The sequence below is a fragment of the Cucumis sativus genome, chromosome 1 (assembly GCF_000004075.3).
Source record: "Cucumis sativus cultivar 9930 chromosome 1, Cucumber_9930_V3, whole genome shotgun sequence".
In the NCBI taxonomy this organism is placed as follows: Eukaryota; Viridiplantae; Streptophyta; class Magnoliopsida; order Cucurbitales; family Cucurbitaceae; genus Cucumis; species Cucumis sativus.
The window spans coordinates 11,618,347-11,636,604 of record NC_026655.2 but is presented as its reverse complement, the minus strand read 5'-3'; the positions used below and the strand labels follow the sequence as shown (position 1 = coordinate 11,636,604).

The following is an 18,258-nucleotide window of genomic DNA, read 5'->3' as shown; positions in this document are numbered from 1 at the left end:
GATTGAAATGTGTAAATGCATACATTGTATTAAAGAATATAAACAAATATAATGTAATGAGATAATAAAAATGGAAAGAGGAGAAAAAGGAAATACAAGTTAGGGGGAATGAGGGATGACATATTTTTCACTCAAACCACAAGCTCTCAATTTACAAACGGAGAAGAAAAGAATAGACTTTACAACCAATGGTAAGATTAATCATTGCCACCGACTCTCTAGGAACCGGTCAATCCAGACATCTGGCCTTATGGTCCATATATGCCTTTCTCTTTCCTTATGGAAATGGAGCTCTTTTATAGGCAGCTTTTGGTGGAAAATCTATCATTTTGATCACGTCAGCACCAAAAATTGTCCTTTTCGTCAAGTCACATCACTCCATCTACCACTTTTGTCTTCTAGCAAACCTCTTCTCATGTAATGATTTGGTCTTCTCGCCTTATCTCTTCGCGAGTTCCTATGTGATTTGTCAGCTTGTTCATTTGTTAATAATTCTGCGTTTAGACAGTAAAAATGGGGTAAAAGCAAGGATGAAGTTCATGTAAATTGCATTTCTAAATAATTATGTATTTACAACATAAGTTACACATTTTGGCACGTTTATCTTGCGTTTTGATCCCATTATTCTACCTAAAAGGTCATAAGAACTTGTATTTTTACAAGTTATCACAAGTGCAGCGAAAGCATTAAAAGGTTGCCTATCTTAATTCAAAATTAGTTAAATATAACTTATATCTCCTTAGAGGTATTACAATTTCCCTCCCTTATTAATGTAAAGAGCTTTCATTTAATACTTTCATTTAATACTTTCATTCTCTAGACATAATTAGTTCAACAACATGCACAATATTCCACAAACATTCATCTTTCGCTACACATCAATAGTGTACATAATAATTGTAATTAAATACATGATACTATGCATATCAAACATTTGTTATAGACATTGCATGAGTCTTCGATAGACAATATGATCTAAAGTACTAAAAAATCCTTTTGTTTGATCTTGACTTATCCAGGAAACCTCTCTTTTCGCTTACATTTGGACAAGGGAGAGGAAAACTTGTACGAAACACGATAAATCACTAGAGTTAAACAACGAAAAAGATTTAGTTCTGCACTTTTTATCGTATGAGCTTAACCTTGTCACATAACTTAGTTGCATACCTAGAACTAAAATGTTAAGTCTACAAAAGAACAAAACATGGTAGACATACAAAAAAGTAGATATCAATATTAATATTACATTTAGGGAAACCTAAACATAGTAAATGTGAGGGAATCTCACTCTTAGGGGGAGCCTAAGCATATTGTATTGACGGGATCTCATACAAAGCTTGAATAAGCATTTTTGTGTGCGTGAGGGGAGCTCAAATTTAGGGGAAGACTAAGTTGAAACGTGGAAGAGCAAGTTATATGAGAATCACTAAAAGAATAAGTCTGTCAGATAAGTCTCTTTATATTATAAAATTTTGTTCCACCAGACACACTATCCTCTAGATGTATAAGTCGTTTTGCATCAAACTGGGTTATGAATTTTTGTATCATTATTTTTCTGCTTGCTTTAGTAATGGCTTTTTTTATCAAAATACATTGTCCGTGACATCATGCTTGACATTGCATCCTTTGTTAGATCCACTAGTTTTTTCAGCTCCTTCCACTTTTCCAAAGGCAATTTCTTTGGAGAACCACTCTTGCTTCTTCACCGCCATCAATGTAAAGCACAACACCATCTTGAACAACTTATGTTATTTCATCCACCCTTAATCTTTTACATTTTTTGTTTCTTTATTGTCAACTATCTTGTAACAATTTTTTTCTCATTTTAAGAAACGTGCTTGGTGGAGGCAAACAGAATGTTATCATGTTTGCCTATATATTAATGCATTAATGATGAGCTCATGGATCAGAGTATTCATTAGAATAGGATCTCTACCGAAATTTCTATCTTTTATCTCCTCCACCTTCAATTCATCGAACAAATAGTTATTAAACCAGTGCAATCAACATTTGGAGCCCAAGAGAGCAAGAAATTGATAGATAGCGAACATGTCGCACTTCTTATTTATCGTTTCGTATTCACTGTAGAAATGTCTCAAGGTCTTAGATGGCACATACATTAAAGAGGACTTCATTTTCGTTCTATCCGACTGGATCCGTAGCCAACTCTCGCATCCTGCAAGATGCCATTTTACATAAACGAAAAATCCACGAAAAGCTCACGAAGCCGGTAAAATATTTTCATAAATTTCATATTTGTCCTTGATATTTCAAACAATTTGTCACTTCTCTTACTTCTCTTTGCAATTTATTATTCATATTCTCTTTAAGATTTGTTTAGCTCCTCTTCCAAATTTCTTCAACTCCTCTTCTAGATTTTGTTTTTTCTTTTTCTTTCTTTCAACATCTTCTATTTCTTTCTTCCAGCTCCTCTTCCAGAATATCAAAATCGCTTAAATATCATTTTGATATAATCTAAACATCGCTTACCTAGATAACACGATCATTTAGCATTATCAACACGATCGTTTAGATTTGAAACTTATTCCATCCATTAAAAAGAACTACATAATCGTGTAGATATGATCTAAACAGTCGTTTACCATAGTCAACACAATCGTTTAGATTTGATATCTTCTTCCCATTGTTTAAAAAGAACTACATGATCGTGTGAATATGATCTAAACTTTGTTGACCATAGTCAACATGAACATTTAGCATAGTCAACACAATCATTTAGATTTAAAGCATTTTTTTCCATCGTTAAAAAAAACTACACGATCATGTTAATATTACCTGCACAATCATGTATCATGATCATTTAGAAGAAGAATACATGTGCACATGTGACCAATTAATTGCGTGTTAACTGGGCATTTTAAGTATTTCACATTGTGAGTTTGTGAACTTTTTGCAGTATAAATATTTTGTCAGTTTGTTATATATTTTTAAATAGACATTTTTAAATATAGTAAAATAAATTAAAATATTTAAAACATATAACAAAATTTTGGATTATGTGAATGATAGACATTGATAAACGTCTATCAATGTCTATCAACATAACGGATAGAAATATATCAATGTCTATCATTGATAGAATCTGAAATTTTACTATATGTTGTAAATATTTTGTCAAATTTGTCATTTTTTACTATTTCGTTGATTTAAAAACTTAAAAAAATATATAGTTTTAAATTATATTTTAAATTATTTAAACATTAGAAATGTTGTGAAAACTATTTACAAAATATAGGACAAATAAAATTAAATGGACTACAAAGAGTTTCATAAATTTCAATATTTTACTATATTTTAAGATGTTTCTTTATTTTAACTTCATTTTCAACTAATTCCATATATTTGACACATCATCCGTTAAAACAAGCCTCCACAATAAATAGCATTATGTTAACTTAAAGTTAAAGGACCATTTAGAACCATTTAGCAAATGTGAGGATTTAAGTGTTTGAAACTTCGAAGGCCAAATAGACATAAACTTCATACGTCGGGTACCAAAAGTGCATTTTATCCAAAAAAAAAAATCACAATAAACAAACTCAAACAAATAATAATAATAAATAAATAAATAATAAAAACTTACTAAACCTGATTTGTTCCTAGATCAGGTCAGTTTTTGTCGTACAGAATCGTGTTGCTTTGGGTCGGGTCAATTTTGAACAAAAACCGACCCAACCAGCCAATTGCATCCCATCTAAATAGTTTTTAATCTTTTAAAAAGCTATCTTAGTAAAAAAATTATAAATAAATTATTTCTCTTTTTTTAATATAAAAGTAATGACAAGTTCATAGTACAATAGAACTATACAATAAAAATTATTTCTCATATTCGAGACAATTAAAATTCAACAATCTTCTCATTTTTAAGTTCTAACATTTATTGCAATTAAAAGTTCAATTGAATGGCTCAATCAATTATGGACTCAAATCTTGCTGCTAGGTCTTTGATTTATAAGAGGTAATCTAACTGTAACATTTGTTTTGAATTAATCTAATTTGTAGATTCAAAGTTCCTCCCTCCACGTTTAGAACTTTTAGCTGAAATTCCAACCATGGTTTGATAACACCTCACACAGTCTTCATGGTTTGATAAAAAAACTAAAGATTATTTATGAAAGTTCTGTTTACTTTGACAACATAACATGTGGGTTGGGAAATTGAAGTTCTAACTTCAAGTTACTGATGTAACACAGCTAGTTAAGCTTATACTCACTTTGGCACTATTTATGAAGGCTTTATTGAACAACCACATGAACAAAATTTTAATTATAAACTATAATGAGTAAATGATAATAATAAACTATGGAAGACAAAATTCCAAATTAAAAAATCAAATTAGAGGTGATTGAAGAAATAAGACGAGAAAGGAGGAGATAGAGAATGAGAAACTCGAGATATTTCCCAGGGCCAGCTGAGATTAAACTTCTCAACCAATTTCCGGATAACCTCGGAAGGAAATAATTTTGGAAAGAATCCGAATGTGAGAATCAAATAGCTCGATCATTTTCGTATCTTCCAAAACAGTAAAACTCAATTTATCATCTGAGATAAAACTAAAAAATGATACGTACCGTTTGCTAAAATCAGCAGGGGTTGAACAAGAAAATGACTTCAGTCATCCATGCCAGTTGCAATCGATCAACTCAGCATTCTATGAAGTACCCAAGTTTCAAAACAAAAAAAATATCCATTTGCATGCACCTCAACCAATCTCAATCAACAACCAGCTGGCAATCGGGAAACATGGAGCTCAAAATTATCAAATCAAAAGAAAATGTTATAATGATAAGGTGCAGAAACAAATGAAAGAATTGGAATCTAATATCGAACGACATCCTGAAGGCAGTCGAAAAAGTGAGAGATCTTAATCTTCTGTGAACCAGAATAGATGGCTTCTGCTGCTCCACCACGTTCACCTTGAGCAGCCATCTCAATTAACATGTACAGCTTCTTGATGGGCATCTAATGGCAGAGTAAAATCACACGTTTAAAAAGGTGTCATAAACATGCTGAATTCTTCTACCACAATATAATATAACAAAATGATGGCCAATTTCAAAAGATCCAACAATTCAATTGAAATAAATATACCAATTCAATTACTTGCAATATTCAAACAAGGTCTATTTTACGTTGATTACCAAATTAATGAGAACAGTTCATTCAACAATGAGGAGAGAGAATATGATCCTGTTAGGTTTTTGTTAGAAAAAATTAAAGTTATAAGATCCCTAGTTAGGGAAATAATAGCATAGTTATTAGAAGGGACAAATTAATAAATAGCTTGTAAATTGGTTAGGATTTTAGTTATAAATAGGAGTGGGTTGAGGGTGTGAAGTATTTTGTGGGATTTCCAAAATTGAGAAATTTGGGAGAGCCTAACCTTCTCAAAAGACTAATGATTATATTGTTATTTTCTTCTAAGATAGCATAATTCAAGATATTTCCATATTTGATTCTTCTTGAGTTCATTATGTGTTCTTGAGGTATTTCTTGGGAAGGATCCTAACACAAGTCCCACATTTCATCAAATGCTGTGTTAAATCACCATGGGGCGCAGCTCATTACCATATCTTGAAACTTGAATCAACGATTTGAGAAAAATTAATACAATAACGATTCAGTTATTTTATCAATAGTCTATTTTCCCACTTCTAAGATATTTTTAAAATTAACAAAAAAATAAAGATTTTGTTGGTTTTTTTGAGAAATTATTCTTTCTATTGTCTTTTCTTTAAAGATGTGTAGTCCTAGGCAAATTTTAAAAGCAAAAGGTAGTTGCCAAGGAAACTATACACATTGTTAGGAAGCTGTCTAATTTTTAGGAACTACGAAAGAAATCGCTATCAAACAGCCTTGTTCTCGAGCAAAATAAAACCAAAATTTCCTAAAAGCTTCTATTGTCCTAGGCAATTAATCATGTGAACAGTGACTAAGGTCGAACTTAGTACATCTATCTAGTTTTGGTATTTAACAAAACTCAATAAGGGAAGGATTATGTAAAATAAAAATATAACTGCAGAAAAAGTTAAAGAAAGATTAACATACATCACTGACGGCCTCGGCAGCAGCATCCACATCATGCTCGGCAAAAACATTCAGTTGTTGCATCACCTAAGAAAAAATGAAACAAAAAGCATTGCATTCTCACATGTTCTTATGTTTTTTCAATGTCATTAGAAAAATGAAACAGAGGGAATTAAGAGTTCAATGGAAGTCTAAATAAGTTAATCCATAGAAGGGAACTGCGTAAGATATATATATTTTCTCTTTGCTTCTTTTTTTGAGTAAAATTATATTATAATTTTCTAAAATTATAAAACCAAGTATCACCACTATACTAAGATTTCTCGAATACGCACCGAATAAGAAATTTTCACTCTTGTCTTAGCACAACTTTCTATGACTATAAAGAAGTTTCTGAGACCAAACGAGAACCAGAAAATAGCAATTCAAGCCACATGGTACAACACCCAGCCCATTTAATAGCACGAGAATATAACAAATGACTGCAGTTAAGATCTGGAAAGAAACAAGTAGGATGGAAAGAGTTCTCAGTACTTACCTTCTTTGCATCATCCGTTTTCAATGTTGGAACATGGTAAGTGACTGAGAAGGCATCACAAATACCAACTGAATCTAAAAAGCCAACTTCACTAGTTGTTCCAATTACCAGAAGCTTTTTACCCTACATATGTAGTTCAAATGATAAATAGATTAGTGACTATATTATAGAAGAGGGCCACAGTTGAAAAGCCAAAACATGAAAGCATGATTAGTACTTCTGTATTCCCACGGAATATAAACTTGACCCACAGTTTCAGGTGGCTATGTAAATCACTATCGTGTTCTAATGAGAACAAAATAGATGTGAATTAAAAACTTCAGGGTCAGAAAATTGACAGAAACCTTGGGAGGAAGTCGTTTGAGAAGAACCATCAGTGCTTGAGACATCAAATTTGAAAAACGAGGACCAATGGCAACATATTCCAGTAATCTGCAATCGAGCACTTAATGAAAAGAGGCTCATGGCGAGAATACTAATAAGTTAAAACTATGATGATTGTCGGCATTAGCAACAGTTACCTTTCAATGTCATCAAGAATGATAATGCTCAATGGAGACTTGTATGCATCCTCAAAAACCTATCAAACAGTGACACGTCATATAAGTCCCTTCAAATAGATTCCATGGGGCCATTGGCCAAAAACATAAAATAACTCTCACAGAACTTTCTGCAGACATAATTATCTAGCAGACATAAATTTGCTTCAGTATAAGCTTTGTTTAACATTGAGGTGAGAAACAAGCTAGCAGCCCTAGAAGCACAGACAAACCTTAACAATCTGTGCACATTTTGTGCTCTCAAGAAGACCAATCATTGATTCAGCTGATATCTGACCAACAAGAAAGGAAAAGAAAAAACAAAAAAGAAGAAGGATTAACCAACTGAAAACCAGATAATGAGACAGTACAGAAGGATGTAAATGCATGGACAGGAACAAAGATCTAAACACCAAATTACAATAACTTACAATTTTGACATATGGAAACTCACTGTCAATACCAACAGTAGCCGCCATCGCACTTTTGCCACTGTAGATGGAAGAGGTCTTAGCAAAAACTAACTAATTGAACTGTTAGAAATTAATAAGCTAGATACATCTTGTTCCACACATTAATAGATACATTTTTAGTTTCAAGATACATATGCATTTCTAGATACATGTAATTATTCAAGTACATGAATGGTATGTATTCATGTACTTCATTTATTTTGTGTCTTTTAGGAAGTGTCTCTTGAATACTATATATAGAGATCATTTCCTTCATTTGTATACAAGATAAAAGAATCAAATCAGTAGAAGCAAATTGAGTTTTAGAAAGTAAGTGAGTTTCAAGAGAACAACATTCTTCTCTTGTGTGTTATTGAGTTTTCTAAGAGAACAAATTTCTTCTCTTAAAAGTTTGTGAGATTTAGAGTAAATTTAGAGTGGGCTTGTCAACGCCTCCAACATGAACTTGTGTATAACAAAAGTTGCGTTTAAAAGAAAAACTTGATAACGCATACCTGCCACTTGGGCCTTCGAGAAGACAAGTAACAAGTGGACTTCCCTTGCTGACTTTAACTTGCTCTACAAGCAACATTGCCCTTTCATAAATGTGTTTATGTCGTCCACCACAATCCACCATACCATTAAGCCTACAAAGAACATAATAAATTACATTGATTTCAAAGAACATAATAACAAAAGATAGTTCGTAAAATAACCTGCATCTTTCAAGGTCATCTGTTGAAGCACCAAAAGCAGGAATAATTTCTTGGACTGCGTTCAGAAAGTCATCCATTGTAACCTTAATGTTCTCTTCATCAACTGGCTTCGTAAGATCATCAAGACTTAATTGTCTATTTAAGGCGTATGATACTGCACTTTTTACAACCCCTTCAATTTCAGCACCACTGTAGTTCTTTGTACGGGCAGCTGTCAAAATAAATTTTAATAACTCAGAAACCTTCAAAATTATGTTCCTCAGCAGCGTACATCATGTGGTCAAACAGGACAGGAGAAACATCACCAAAGCTTTGACATGATAACCCCCCTTGCCACTGTCACCTCCTACCTCAGTGTTTATAAAAAGGAAATCCACTCACATTTCACTATGCAAGATTCAAGGACTTCTCTTACAGAATTTTTTTAGTTCAACATTGTGGGAGGATCAAAGTATCAACCTTTAACATGATAATTGTTGCCTTTAAATGTTCAACTTTATAGTGAAAATGTCGATTTTTCCACTAAAAACTCAATAATGTATTAAAAAATAATGACGTGATAGGTAAAAATATTTCTTTCCTATTATCTGGCACCAAACTTTCTATTCCAGCCACACCACCATGGAAACCACAGTGCAACCCCGTCATTAACCTAACCTACTCGATCCATCCACATTGATCGGAAAATATTCACATTGCAATGTGACAAAGCAACAAACAGCCAATCGGTAATCATCACAGAACAAAACAGATCGTCCTCCCAGTCCTTACATATCTCTCAACAAGATCTAGACAGGTTGGCTTCATCATTTAATTCCCTTCAAAGAGACCCTAGTAACTTCAAATTCTTTAAGTTCACGGGTGTTGATGCAACACTCTGGCTAGAAAAACATAAGAAGAAGAATGGCTACTATGCTGAACTTACCCACCTCTACCACACTGGTCGGCGGACAAAAATTTTCATTCCTTCCAAAAACACGAACAAGGTTGGTTTTTTTTCTTCTCCTTAATCTCCGACTACAAGACAGCACCCATCACTCAAACCATCAACCCACCGATTTACAAATCAATTGTACAAACAAAACCCGTCCATCAAAGCCACCAATCCCAACTTCCTTTAGCAATTCTTCCTCCTATCTCCGAAGATTTGACTCACCCGATTCACACCTCATCTGAACATCAACAATCTCTTCATCCAAACCCAAACAACCAAACGGCCTCTACACAGCCCATCATCCCCTTGCCTGATTTGGCCTCCCTACTTGCCCAACATGGGCTCTGCACATGGGCATTCCCTCTCTTCCTCCTCCAAAAGCTACTAAAAGATCTCTCCACCACGATCAAACGTAATAAAATGCAAAGAGAACTACAGAACCTACATTCATCAATCCACTATGACAAATCATGGAATGTTTGGGGACTAAACTCTTGGAAAAGAACGTACCTTGGTCAAAAGATTGATTCAACAACACAACATAGACATTGTTTTTTATAGAAACTAAAATATCGGAAACTGACTCTTCCATTATCAAATCTATTTGGAGCTCAGCTTTTATTGGTTGGTCGGCGCTTGATGCAATTCAGTCCTTCTGGTGGTATTCTTATTTTATGGAGACCTCCTGAACACACAGTTCATGAAGTTGTTCATGGTATCTATACTCTATCTATCCATATTGAATTAGCTGATGGTTTCTCCTTCTGGTGCTCTCCGGTATATGGTCCCTATGACGATTGTTTTCATCTGGATTTTTGGAATGAACTTCATGATGTGGCTGGTTTGGGAGGAGAAAACTGGATTATTGGTGGGGACTTCAAAATGTTACTCGCTGGTCTTGGGAAAATCTCATAATCAGTCCATCTCAACTAGTATGTGTGAGTTCAACCATTGGATAAATAACTATCAATTGTGTGATATTCGGCTGAATAATTGGTCATTTACTTGGTCAAGTGGCGAACCTACCCAACATTCATCTTTGATTGATTGTTTTCTTCTCACAAATACTTGTATTGCAAAATTGGGGACCGTTAAAGTACAACGATTAGACCTTATAACATCAAACCATTTTCCTTTGTCTCTTGTTTCAGGTTATCTTGTTTGGAGTCGATGCCCCTTCCACTTTGAAAACTCTTGGCTACTGGAACAATCTTTTCGCCTATTAATTGAATCTTGGTAGAATAATAGTCCTGTGGAGACCAACCCTGGGCAGTGTTTGATCATGAAACTGAAGCGTTTGAAATTCTTTCTCCGTTCTTGGGCCCAAGCCAAACGTCAGTCTGTCTCTTCCTTTATCAGCACTCATTGCCCAACTAAGGGATCTAAACAAATTGGTGGATGTTGGTCAACTTAAGAATGAACGCCATATGCCTACTGAATAAATTGAAACCATGACGGTCCAGGAACATATATGTTGGCGACAGCGATGTAAACTTAAATGGCTTGCTGAAGGGGATCAAGACACTAGATTCTTCCATCGTGTTGTGGCAGCCCCAAAAAGGAAAAACACTATTACCGAAATCATTTCTATGGATGGTCATAGCTGCTAACAGGGGATGGTATTGAAACTCAATTTTGTCACTTCTTCTCTCGATTGTTCACCAAAAGACAGGATCGGTGTTTTCTCCAAATAAATTTTGAGTGAAGCCCCATCAGGAACATACAATCTCCTTGTCCTGATGGCTTCACCATGGAATTCTTCAAGTTTTTTCTGACCTAAGTTGAAACATGATATTATGAGCATGATATATGATTTCTTCTCTAGTGGTATTGTTAATGCTTCCCTGAGTGAGATGTACATTTGCCTTTAAACAAAGAGAATTCATGCAAAATCTGTCTAATTACCGCCTATTAGCCTCATCTCATGCGCCTATAAGATCATTGCTCGGGTATTGTCCAACAGGCTTAGGGTGGCTTTACCCTCCACCATTTTGCCTAACCAGCTTGCTTTCGTTGAGAACAGACAGATTTTGGATGCTTCTCTTGTGGAAAATGAAATGATTGCAAAGTGGTCTCAAAATAAAAAGGAAGAAGTGGTCCTTAAACTTGATCTAGAAAAAGCCTCTGACAAAGTGGACTGGTATTTTCTTGACACAATACTTCACATCAAATGCTTCGGCCCCTTGTGGCATATTTGGATTCGTGATTGCATCTCTAGTTCAAATTTTTCAGTCATCATTGTTGCTCGGCCATGGGGCAAGATTATTCCCTCTCGTGGAATCAAACAAGGCAATCCTCTTTCTCCTTTTTTATTTATTTATCTTGGTAGCTGACAGTCCCAGCCATCACATGGTCTATAGTCACTTGAAAGGCTTTACCAATTCTTATCCCGTAGGTGTTTCTGATTTTTCTCTGACTCATCTCCAATTTGCTTATGACACTCTGCTTTTCTCCTCTGTTGACCACGCACCTGAAAACACCTATTTAAGACTATTCAAATTTTTTAGCATGATGCAGGTCTATCTATTAACCTATCCAAAAGTGAGCCCATGGGTATCAACATTGCATATCCTCACTTAGAATGGATGATTAAAACTTTCGGTTGTAAACAGGGTCGTCAGCCTACCACGTATCTCGGCTTGCCTTTGGGTGGGAACTCTCTCTCAAATAGATACTGGCACCCATTGTTAAAAGGATTCAGCAGAAACTTCATAACTGGAAGTATGCTTTCATCTCTAAAAGGTGGCGGAAAACTCTTATTTAGGCTTCTCTATCCAGCCTTCCCATTTATTACTTATCCCTCTATTACACTCCTACTGATATAATTAGGGCCCTTGAAAAATTGATTCGTGATTTCTTCTGGGAACGGGCTCACGGCGTGATGTAAGAAGGCTAATTGGTAATTAGGTAATATTTTAGGTTAATTACCTTTTTACCCCAATTGTAATAGAAATCTATAAATAGGAGTCTTCTCCTCTTGTATGAAGCGTATTATTCATTCTAATAAAAAATCCATAATCTTGGTTCTTGGAGAGGATGGGATTTATGATGTGAACAGGGAGATCACACAACGGTCTAAACTGATGGGTGGTGTTCGTATTGGGAACCTTCAACACCATAATTAAGCCACTTAGCTAAATGGATTTGGTGTTTTATGCATGAAAAAGATGCTTTATGCGTAGCCTCATCGTGGCTAAATATTATTCCCCCACTTGCACATAGCCAAGTGTTGTTTGTGGTCACCCTATCCCTAAATCCCCATGGCAATTCATTCGTCAGACTACTGATCTGATGGCCAATCGTACCCGTATCCAAATTGGATTTGGTAGGACAATTTCTTCTGGGAAGGATTCCTAGCTCTCTTGTAGTGCTATCCGTATGGCTTTTCCATGGCTATTCAGACTTACTCGCTCCCCTGATATCATAATTGGGATTCAGAATTCTGAGATTTGCAACTTCTTTGAAATCTTAATAACTTGGAATCTAATGAGCGGGCTTCATTATCTCATCTACTATCTACTGTTCGTCCCCGCCTCTCACATGATTCTTAGATCTAGACTCTAGACCCTGCCTCCATGTTTACTGTTAAATCTCTTATGGATGATTTGATGGGATAATATAACCCCATACCAAAGGAGGTTTATTTTGCTATTTGAATGGATCATTTCCCAAAGAAAATTAAAATTTTACTTTGGGAACACAGTCTGGGTGCAATTAACACTGCTAATCATCTCCAACGACGCATGCCCTCTGTGTACACCTCCCCTTCGTGGTGCCACATGCGTCATAAACATACAGAATGGGCTGCACATCTCTTTATGCCTTGTCCTTTTAACTTGCAGTTTTGGTATACCACATTGCAAGCCTTTGGTTGGTCGACTGTCTTTTAATATAAAATGCTTGACAAACTCGCTTCCTTGTTGGCCGGTCATCCTTTTCATGGAACAAAGAAGACGATCTGGTTAGCTATAGTTCATGCTTTTTTCTGAACCTTGTAGGGAGAACGTAATAAACATCTTTTCAGAGATGATCCATCAAGTTTTGACCTATTTTTAGATTATTATACTCTTCTACTGCTTTGTAATTGTGCAAAACCAAGCCACCTTTTAATCATTTGAGTTGTTCTTACCTTGTTTCCAATTGGAAACTTCTATTGTAATCACCTTTAGGTGCTTGGCAATTTCCCCTTTTTACTTTGCAATAAAATGTTTCTAATCTAAAAAAATATTGAGTAGAAATTGGAATAATTTAATTAATCTTTATACAACTTGATGATCCATGTGAAACCTTTGGGATATTAGAAATAATTTTGTATATGAAATTAGATATAAAATTTAAAAACGGTGAACACTTTGGGAACCAAATTGTATATTTACCTTAAAAGAGGGGAAAAAAAGGTTAACTTACCAATTTCTTTGAGGTTCACATCAGGAGCAATAAAAGAATTTTCTTTCATTTTGTTAGTATGAATTTGAAGAATCTGTAAACGGCCATTCTCGTCTGGCAGGCTGATTTCAACCTGAACTTCCAAGCGACCTGGTCTGTAGAAGTTCATGTGCTCAACTATAGAATCATTAACAAAATGCTTCATGGAAAGAAAGAAGAAAAGCAGTAGAAAGAAACCTTAAAAGGGCTTCATCAAGCAAGTCCTTTCTGTTAGTCATGCCAATAAGTAGCACATTGTTTAATGATTCTACACCATCTATCTGCAAAGAAATTATGCTTCTTAGACATGATATCATCATTGCGATAGAGGAAATAAGTATAAAAGAAGTTCCACCAAATGTACCACAAATACTACTTTGCAACACAAAATTTACACAAACCTTCGTGAGTAACTGGTTGACAATGCTGTCATGAACTCCAGTTCCATCTCTAGTTGATCCCCTTGCCTGAACGCATGAATCAAAAAAGTGAAATGGGCAACTTTTGGCTCAAAACCTTATAATGTATAAACAAATACTAAAATGAAAGAGAAACAGGATTGTCAAATGGGTGAAATCCTGATTACAGTGTGTTCATTTACTATCCTAACGATTGAATTTGATTTATTCTTAGTTTCATCCTGAAAATAAAATTCAGAAGAAAATTTGATTCAATAATAGCCAACATCATGAGCCAGATCTTCATTCTAGCCAACTTAGCTTTTTAAACTATGAGAAGAGTCAAGAAGATCTAACAAATTTCACTTCGGACATTAATTTCTTTGTGAATCTTCAAAATAAAAGAAACAAAGCTATAATATACTCAAAGAAACCACATACCTTACAAATAGCATCAATTTCATCAAAAATTATGACATGCAACTCACTTTGGTCTCCTGTCTTGAGAAAAAGCCATCTTGGAATTAACAAAATTGAAATACGTTTGTTGAAATATCATAATAGCTATATCACCCCAATTACCGTGGGTCCTTTGATCATTCTCAGCATCAGCAAAAAGATCTCTCACATTCTTTTCGGTTTCACCAACGAACTTGCTCAACACTTCAGGGCCATTGACAATCTAAGAAGGTGGAGAAAAACATGTGGGTGAGAGCATGAGAGCAAATGAAACTTGGCTAGACCTCAATATGGTTTATGATAATTCACAGACTATGTAGAAGAAGTAGCATTCAGAGATCATAAAAGATTGACAATGTAAAGGTGTAATTATTACTAAAATTCCAGATGCAGGAAGAAAATTGCACATGCAAAATCAAGAATAAAATTGGCTGAAAAAATTTGGCCATAATGCCTTGGAGGTTTTAGTTCTTATTATCTGTTGCTTTTCATTTTGTCAAACCAGCAACAGTCAACTTCAATAAATAAGTCAGCTTTTCATCCCCGTACTACTAAAATTCAAGAGATCTTATGCATCTAAAGTGGAAATTGAAAAAGATTGTAAAAGAGAAAATAATTTGGATGCTAAACACAGATACTGATATGAGCCTATGATGCAAAAAATACATCAAACATATCAAAAGGTAGAGTTATATATTAACCTTCGGCTCTCTCCCATTCAACATTTTTCCAATTTGACGGGCAATAAGAGTTTTGCCAGTTCCAGGTGGCCCATAAAGCAGCATTCCTTTTACATGTTTAATGCCCAACCTATCGCAGGTATCTGATTAGAAAGCATGATAACAACAACAAAATGATTAATTATCATTATTAGATTCTTACTTGCTGGTCACATGAGGAGGAAAAACACGAGACGCAAAAGCTCTTCGAAATATATCAGCAAACTCCTCACTTAATCCTCCAATGCCAAGTGCTTGAAGATTAAATTCTTTTTGCCTAAAAATGTTACTACTAGCAGCTTCACGTTGATTAACGATCTGCAAAGTGCATGCATATGCATGTGATTAAAAAATTGCTCATCCAACAATACTGCACTCTATAGAGAATGATTATAGACTACTATCACATCAACATCATTAGGATTCTTCCTACACAAACAATAGTAAGCAAAGAAAAAATAGAAAACAAATGTGAGAGAAGCATGGAAAATTTCATTGTGAGAGCATTTAAGCCAACACATCAAAAGCAAGCACCAAGAAAGGTCCAGCCTACTACAATATATTCGACCTTTAGTCAGTAAAAACTATTGCAATCAAATATATCCATAATGAGGTTAGTCTAAGGTTAAACTAGACTCGTCATGATGTCACATCACATAGAAAGAAACTACTGATATTCGTATTTACATTTCTAGACTACAATCCTGTCTTGTTGTGTTAGAAAGAATTACTAAAGCCTGCAGATAAACTCCTATAAAATACAAAAATGCAGGATTGAAAACTTGAAGCTGCTTCATGGATCTAAACGCAGCTAAATTTAAAGAGAGCTACAAGTGTTGGTTGATTAACTAGCACAGGGTAAGGGATGAGAAGAAGAAGACGATAAGCTTACAACGAAATGGGTGCAGTATTCTGGAAAAAAAAGTACAAGGAAACAGATGAAATTTCCAGGCATCTACCTTTATTCCACTTCCATTTGATGTTTCAAACACAAAATAGGTATCCTTTGAAATCATCCCTCTTTCAACACTATTGGATGTATCTCGCCCTTCCACAACGGCTTGATTAACTGTGAAGATATAGTTAGTACCATGGAACTCGAAAGAAGCTCTCTGCCCTGCCGTCATTATCTGCATGCAAGCATAACCAGAAGGTATCATATAACCAGCAACCTTTGTCTAGAAGGTACCGTAACTAAACACCAAATTAGGAACCAAAGAAAACCTACATTCTAGTTAATCAATTTTGCTGTGGGGGACAAGATATCTGTTAATAAAGTACAAACATTTTTAAAATAACAGATTCATCAAAAAAAAATCTATAACTATCACTTATCAGGGGATGTTTCACATAACATCTGGAATGATATGTCATAAACATAGCACTGTAGAAAACTAATGAATTATAATATTGGGGCTAAGGTAAAGATAATACAATCTACAGAAACAAAAACAAAAAAGAGAAACAAGCAAACAATTAGAAATACGGGTACCAGGAAGAATACCAAGTAACAAGAGCATGCATATCAGTTAAGTTAGGCCTCAAAATTCTACCTGGTTGATAAATCTATTCCTCAATTGATTAGCCAAGAGAACAGCATCGACCTACAAAAATATAAAAAGGAATAAATCCTTGATAATTAATTGCTTGATGATATGCTTGGAAATTATCCCAAGACAGCCATAAATAGTTCAACTTTGACTTCATTCTGCATACCTGTTCACTTTTGGATCCCTTTTTAACAAACTCTAAGTCCAATCTAAGTAGCGCCAGGTTGAAATCATCTGGCGGGATAAATCTATGAAGAGATCATGTAAGTATTATGATTACTGAAATAGATACAAAGAATAAGTGTACGGTATAGACAAAGACCTTGCCACAGATATCTTGTCCCCAGTTGAAACTCTAGCATGACGACGTTGAATAGCATTTAAGGCAATATGGCCACTGCTTATGCTTCCATGAGCAGTAGTTATCAGTTAAGCCCACAAAAAAAGAAGAAAAAGAAAATGATAGATAATCCTCAACATAGAATACGCACGAAGTCTCACTTTTAACATAATATTAATGGAATCACCAGTCGCCAATTTCTATAAACACCCCTATATAGCATACTTGAGTAGATAAAAAATGCATTTACGAACAACATTGAACGAGCAGTACCACAAATGTCCAAATATTCATACAGAATCAAGTGGTTTGCTCAATGAACAATTAACAATCCCTAATAATATGGAAGTAGGACAGTTCATGGTCTCATACACTAAAAATTAGCCTAAAAAATTGCCCTCGAGACGAACTTGAAACCTCACCAAGCTAAGGATTATGCTCATCGAAAAGATGATGCAAAATGGCGAATTAGAAATAAAGAAAACGTAAAGTACAGCTAAAGAAAAGAACGGGTAAAATTAAAGTAATGAAAAGGATATGAGAGGGAGAGGACAAAGGAATCGCCAACCAAGGCAAGGAAGAGCTTAGTGCCAGGGACGGCATAGTTTTGAAGATCAGAAGCGGAGCAGTAAGCAAGATTAGTGACGGCAAGGTCCTGAGCCGGTGTATTAGTAACGATCATGGTGGCCGGAGCAGTTGACGAAAGGCCGAAGCGACCCGCCATTTTTTTGCGGCAAGGTGTTTAGATCTCTGCGATGAGGGTGGAAGAGAGAATCCGTGAATCTGAGGATTCCAAATTGTGGTATCGTAAATTTGAAGTAGTGCAAGAAAGAAATGAGAAGTTGTAAGAGAAAGCAGAAAAGGAAGGGAGAAAACGAGATCTGGAATGCTAACGGAATTGGAATTGGAAGGTGTGATGGTGTGAATGATGAAGAAACGTAGCGATGGAGAGAAATGGGGAGAAGTTGAAGATGGAACAAGTCGTGGAGAGATGGAAGATCTTGCAATGCAACAAAGGATGTAGAGAATAGAGACCAAAGCTTAGTAGTTAAGGCTTCGTTTTTTAAATTACCAGAACAAAACCTCCTAAGAATTTGGTGTTTTTTCTTCTTTTCTTTTTTGTGTGTAAAGAAAAGCTTT

General features: G+C 35.0%; 1 protein-coding gene and 1 long non-coding RNA gene across 2 annotated transcripts; both read right to left on the bottom strand.

Annotated features, from left to right (window-relative positions):
- LOC116404456 lies at positions 1-2,985 on the bottom strand. Its single transcript, XR_004217303.1, has 2 exons — positions 2,119-2,985; positions 1-494 (listed from the first exon to the last, which is right to left on the bottom strand). It is a non-coding gene; the product is annotated as an uncharacterized LOC116404456 (long non-coding RNA).
- A 1,660-nt stretch (positions 2,986-4,645) lies between these two features.
- On the bottom strand, positions 4,646-18,230 carry LOC101217734 (vesicle-fusing ATPase). Its single transcript, XM_004139487.3, has 21 exons — positions 17,658-18,230; positions 17,101-17,196; positions 16,945-17,026; positions 16,782-16,832; positions 16,188-16,358; positions 15,392-15,546; positions 15,211-15,319; positions 14,633-14,732; positions 14,492-14,547; positions 14,054-14,119; positions 13,851-13,933; positions 13,635-13,768; positions 8,294-8,504; positions 8,093-8,224; positions 7,557-7,617; positions 7,359-7,418; positions 7,108-7,166; positions 6,931-7,018; positions 6,587-6,709; positions 6,070-6,135; positions 4,646-4,983 (listed from the first exon to the last, which is right to left on the bottom strand). The coding sequence occupies exons 1-21, from the start codon at positions 17,840-17,842 to the stop codon at positions 4,840-4,842; spliced, it is 2,232 nt and encodes a 743-aa protein (XP_004139535.1). The 5' UTR covers positions 17,843-18,230; the 3' UTR covers positions 4,646-4,839.
- Positions 18,231-18,258: the final 28 nt, after the last annotated feature.